This window comes from Caloenas nicobarica, chromosome 2 (assembly GCF_036013445.1).
Source record: "Caloenas nicobarica isolate bCalNic1 chromosome 2, bCalNic1.hap1, whole genome shotgun sequence".
NCBI lineage: Eukaryota > Metazoa > Chordata > Aves > Columbiformes > Columbidae > Caloenas > Caloenas nicobarica.
In genome coordinates, this window is record NC_088246.1 from 165,277,598 (window position 1) to 165,283,611 (window position 6,014).

The 6,014-nt window shown below is 60.4% G+C and overlaps 1 protein-coding gene across 1 annotated transcript; it reads right to left on the bottom strand.

The window, feature by feature from the left end:
• Window positions 1-1,547: 1,547 nt before the first annotated feature.
• On the bottom strand, window positions 1,548-5,882 carry EXOSC4 (exosome component 4). The gene is made up of 3 exons (XM_065628740.1): window positions 5,701-5,882; window positions 4,211-4,417; window positions 1,548-1,928 (listed from the first exon to the last, which is right to left on the bottom strand). The coding sequence occupies exons 1-3, from the start codon at window positions 5,869-5,871 to the stop codon at window positions 1,569-1,571; spliced, it is 738 nt and encodes a 245-aa protein (XP_065484812.1). The 5' UTR covers window positions 5,872-5,882; the 3' UTR covers window positions 1,548-1,568.
• Window positions 5,883-6,014: the final 132 nt, after the last annotated feature.

Here is a 6,014-nt window from a genome sequence, read left to right on the forward strand (position 1 = left end):
CGCCGGCGGCTCGGGAGCGCCGAGGCGCACAGAGCGGCACTGTAACGTTACACGCCCAAACGCCCACCCTGAGGCTGGGACACCCGATAATTAAAACGGGGCTCTGAAGAGGAGCGAAAGGGCTTCCGATCCTTTATCTGATGGCTGGTTTTTCCCTTTGTTCTAGTGGCTGTATTTAATATTATAGGTAGGTAAGCTGTCATAGCGTTACCCCGTAACCGAGGCTGGGAGGGACCTCTGGGTGCGTGGCCCAAGGCTCCCGCAGGTCACGTCGAGCAGAATGACCTTGGCTTTGGGGTATCTCCGAGGGCAGGAGCTCCCAGCCTGCCTGGGGGCCCGTGTTTGGTCCAACTTACAGTAAAAAAGTTTTTCCTTCTATTTCATTCTGCGCCCGTTGTCTCTTGTCCCAGCACTGGATCGCACGGGAAGTCTGACTCCGCCGTCTTCCCTCCTTCCCCCCAGGCATTTACAAATGAACCAAAGATGTCCCCGAGCCTTCCCTGAACAGTGCAGTCTCAGCCTGCCCTTGTGTGACGGGTGCTCCCATTGCTCAGCTGCCATCGTGGCCCTTTGCTGGGCTCAGTGCAGTTTGTCCCTGCGTGGGTTGCACTGGGTGCAGCACGCGTGGAACAGAGCGGGATGAGCTCCCATGGAGCAGAACAGGATGAGCTCCCACGGAACAGAACAGGATGAGCTCCCGTGGAACAGAACAGGATGAGTTTGCATGAAACAAGAACAAGATGAGCTCCCATGGAGCAGAACAGGATGAGTCCACATGGAACAGAACAGGATGAGCTCCCATGGAACAGAACAGGATGAGCTCCCGTGGAACAGAACAGGATGAGTCCACATGGAACAGAACAGGATGAGCTCCCGTGGAACAGAACAGGATGAGCTCCCATGAAACAGAACAGGATGAGCTCCCATGGAACAGAACAGGATGAGCTCCCATGGAACAGAACAGGATGAGCTCCCGTGGAACAGAACAGGATGAGCTCCCATGGAACAGAACAGGATGAGGTCCCGTGGAACAGAACAGGATGAGCTCCCATGAAACAGAACAGGATGAGCTCCCGTGGAACAGAACAGGATGAGCTCCCGTGGAACAGAACAGGATGAGTCCGCATGGAACAGAACACGATGAGCTCCCATGGAACAGAACAGGATGAGTTTGCATGAGACAAGAACAGGATGAGCTCCCATGAAACAGAACAGGATGAGCTCCCGTGGAACAGAACAGGTTGAGCTCCCGTGGAACAGAACAGGATGATGTCCCGTGGAACAGAACAGGATGATGTCCCATGGAACAGAACAGGTTGAGCTCCCGTGGAACAGAACAGGTTCAGCTCCCATGGAAGCTGTTCCCTCGACAGCGCAACAATCCGCGGGTCCTTTTCCGTGCTCAGGCGCCAAACTTCTTTTGTGACCTTAAAGGTTTCGGTGCCCTTACCGAACTTGATAGAAACGGGTACATAGTTTTGGAAGCCCGGAACGGAAGAACGGCCGGACAAACACAACGAGGCTCACGCCACGGCGCTTTATTCCCGAAGCGCGGCCGCCGCAGCCCCTCAGTCCCCCAGCAGCGCGGCCACCTCCCGCAGCCGCTGCCGCACCACGCGGTCCAGCACGGCGTGCAGCGCGCGGCACGCGGCGCCCGCCGCCCCCAGCACCCGCGGCAGCCGCTCCTGGTGCAGCCGCGCGCTGAGCTGCAGCTGCGCCAGCTGCCCCCCCGCCGGCAGCAGCGCCAGCGCCAGCACCGGCCCCCCCGCCGCCTCCTCGGGCACGCTCAGGTCGGCCAGCGCCGCGTCCTCCGCCAGCCCCGCCGTGCTGGCGCACACGTAGTCGCGCATGGGGATGCCGGCGTCCATCAGCGCCAGCGTGGCCGCGTTCACCCCCGCGCAGAAGGTGCCGCCGTCCGCCTGGAGGATCTGGGGGGAGAAATGGAGAGTTTGGGGTCAAAGGGGAGGGCAGGGGGCACCGACCGTGGGGACGGCGGTGGGGACAGTGTCACCGAGCCCGGCCAGGGATGGGGCGTCCACCACCCCTCTGGACATCTCCAGGGATGGTCCATCCACCACCCCTCTGGACATCTCCAGGGACGGTCCATCCACCACCCCTCTGGGACATCTCCAGGGACGGTCCATCCACCACCCCTCTGGGACATCTCCAGGGATGGTCCATCCACCACCCCTCTGGACATCTCCATGGACGGTCCATCCACCACCCCTCTGGACATCTCCATGGACGGTCCATCCACCACCCCTCTGGACATCTCCATGGACGGTCCATCCACCACCCCTCTGGACATCTCCAGGGACGGTCCATCCACCACCCCTCTGGGACATCTCCAGGGACGGTCCATCCACCACCCCTCTGGACATCTCCAGGGACGGTCCATCCACCACCCCTCTGGACATCTCCAGGGATGGTCCATCCACCACCCCTCTGGACATCTCCAGGGACGGTCCATCCACCACCCCTCTGGACATCTCCAGGGACGGTCCATCCACCACCCCTCTGGGACATCTCCAGGGACGGTCCATCCACCACCCCTCTGGACATCTCCAGGGACGGTCCATCCACCACCCCTCTGGGACATCTCCAGGGACGGTCCATCCACCACCCCTCTGGGACATCTCCAGGGATGGTCCATCCACCACCCCTCTGGACATCTCCATGGACGGTCCATCCACCACCCCTCTGGACATCTCCATGGACGGTCCATCCACCACCCCTCTGGACATCTCCATGGACGGTCCATCCACCACCCCTCTGGACATCTCCAGGGACGGTCCATCCACCACCCCTCTGGGACATCTCCAGGGACGGTCCATCCACCACCCCTCTGGACATCTCCAGGGACGGTCCATCCACCATCTCTCTGGCCAACCTGGGCCAGGCTCTCACCACCCTCAGGGGCAAAACATTCGATATCTCATCTAAATCTCCCTCTTTCAGCTTAAAGCCATCACTTCTTGTCCAATCGCTACTAAAATCTCTGTCCCCATCTTCTCCAGCAGCCCCTTTGCTGCCACCTGGTTTATCCAACCTCCAGGAAAACTCTGCAGATCCAGAAAACAGCACAAAAAGCATCAAAATTAAAATCTAGTAGAGGGATTTTAGGACAATATTTTTTCCCAGACAATATTTTTTCCAGGACAATATTTTCCCAGGACAATATTTTTCCCAGGACAATATTTTTCCGGACAATATTTTTTCCCAGCAATATTTTAATATTTTTCCAGGACAACATTTTTTCCGAGGATATTTTCTACAACGGTATTTTCCTTCCTGCATAAATACTTACATGATTTTTTCCATTAACTGGAACATTCAAGCGGAAAAATTTTTCTCAGACTTTTTTGCGCATAGAAATAGTAAACCTGCATCTTTCTAATAAACCCCCGATGCTTTACTCAGTGCTGTTTACAGCGTCACACGAAGGCTGAGGTTGGATCTCGGGAACAGTTTCTTCCCCAAAGGGCTGCGGGCATCGAACAAGCTGCCCAAATAACCACAAAACTGAAATTGCTGCTACAAACTGCTCCTGTGGCCCCGTGGCACATCAGACGTTACGGAAAGCGGGGCCTGCTCGCTGGACAATGTTGGAAGAATCAGAACAGGTTTATAAAGGGTTTTGCAATTAATGGTTCAAGTAGCTGCATTTTTAGTGACAAAATATAATACACATCTAGTGACAAAACACAGCCACACCGTCCTCCCGTCCATTAGGCTGGTGCAAAAGGCATCGTGGGTTTTGTATCGTTGAAATTTGCCGTTTGAGACCGGAATTTCTTCTGAAATCAATGCGCTTATGCTACACACACTTTAACGCACTTTCCTCACTTTACGCTTTTTTGCTGCTGACTTATTACCTGCCGTTGATTCTATATTTATTTTGGATGACGGAAATGACGTCAGATAAAAAGCAAACTTGAGCGATTTTCTTATTCAGGTTCAAAATACGTCATACAGCAGAGAGGACAAAATATGCTGATTGTCACGGTTCCTATTTCGATTAATCGAGCCGCGTTTGAACCGCGTTATAACGATTCCAAACCCAAATTTTTCCAGGACAATATTTTTCCCAGGACAATATTTTTCCAAACTTTTGCACCAAGCAAATATTGAACCAAAACCCCGTCGCTCCGAAACCGCAATAACTTTTGCACCAAGCAAATATTGAGCCAAAACCCCGTTTTTTTCTCACCTGGACGTAGATGTCGATCTGGGAGCGGGGGAAGAGGTGGGTGAGGATGGCGGCCTCGAAGGTGTCGCGCAGCAGCAGCGCCAGCTCCCCCGCCTGCCGGTCGCCGTGCGGGCGCCGCCGCCGCTCGCCGGTGCTGAACGTGGCCATGCTGAACTGGCAGTTCACCAGCGCCCGCTCCGGCAGCGCCTTCCCGCGCGACCCCCGCATCTGGGGGGGCGCGGAGAGTTGGGGGGCGCGGGGGGAAGCGGGGGGACGGGATGGGGGATGCTGCGGGGGGATTGGGGGGGGGAGTGGGGGGACAGGGGAACGGGGGAAGCGGGGGGAGCTGTGGGGATCCTGGGGAATGGGGGGTTGGGGGGGCGAGGGTGGGAGCAGAGGGTCAGGGGAATGGGGGGTCTGGGGGCAGCGGAGGGATCGGGGGGGCACAGGGGAACGGGGGAAGCAGGGGGAGCTGTGGGGATTCTGGGGAATGGGGGGTGAGGGTGGGAGCAGAGGGTCAGGGGAATGGGGGGTCTGGGGGCAGCGGAGGGATTAGGGGGGACACAGGGGAATGGGGGAACCAGGGGACTGGGGGGGAACTGAGAGGCCAGGGGGAGCAGAGGGGTCAGGGGAATGGGGGAGCCCCATTTTGGGAGGGGGGAAGGTGGAAGCAGAGGGGTTGGGAAAATAGGGGTCCAGGGGAATGGGGGCCTGGGGGCGGCGGAGGGATCGGGGGGACAGGGGAATGGGGGGTCTGGGGACAGCAGAGGGATTGGGGGGCACAGGGGAATGGGGGAGCCAGGGGACGGGGGGGATTGGGGGGGAACAGAGGGGCCAGAGGAACAGGGGGGGGCAAGACTGGGAGCAGAGGGTTGGGGGAATGGGGCGTCTGTGGGCAGCGGAGGAACTGGGGGGAGCGGAGGGGTCAGGGGAACGGGGGGCTGGGGGGGCCAACGATGGGAGTGGAGGAGCAGGAGAATGGGGGTCCACAGGAACGGGGGGACAGGGGGACGGGGGGGAGCAGAGGGGCCCGGGAGAGGGAGGGGGTCTGGGGGGACTGGGGCAGTGGGGGATTGGGGGACCCAGGGGGAGGGGTCAGGGGAACGGGGGGAGCTGAGAGGAGGGTTGGGGGGGACAACAGGGAAATGGGGGGAGCTGGCGGGGCAGAGGGGCCAAGGGGGAGTGGAGGGGCTGGGTGGGGAGGGGGACTGGGGGGAGTGGGGGCCCCGGGGATGGGGGGCCAGGGGAGCAGAGGGCTCGGGGGAGTGGGGGGAGTGGGAAAATTGGGGGGGGAACGGAGGGGCCGGGGGGATGAGGGGAATGGGGGGGTCCGGGGAATTGGGGGACCCGGGGAACGGGGGTCCCGGGGGGAAAGGCTGGGAGCGGAGGGCTGGGGAGCCTGGGGGGTCCCGCAGGGAACAGGGGGAGCCCCGGGGATGGAGGCCCCGGGGATGGAGGCCCCGGGGATGGAGGCCCCGGGGATGGAGGCCCCGGTGTCCGGCGCCGCTCACCTCGTGTGGCCCGTAGACCACGGCCAGCGCCTTGGTGTTGCCCTGCTCGATGTAGGCCGAGCCGTCGGCCTGCTCGAACACGCCCATGCGGGCTCGGACCTTGCGGATCTCGGCGGGCCGGCGCCCGTCCGCCCGGTACCCCTCGTCCGACAGCAGCTCGGGCGCCGCCATTGCGCCAGCTCCGGACTACAACTCCCAGCGTGCCCCGCGCGGGCCGGACCACAACTCCCGGCGTGCCCCTCCCGGGGCACGCCGGGAGTTGTAGTCCGGCCCTCGCGGGGCGCTGCGCTCGCCAGCGCCCGCGGCCCTCCTGC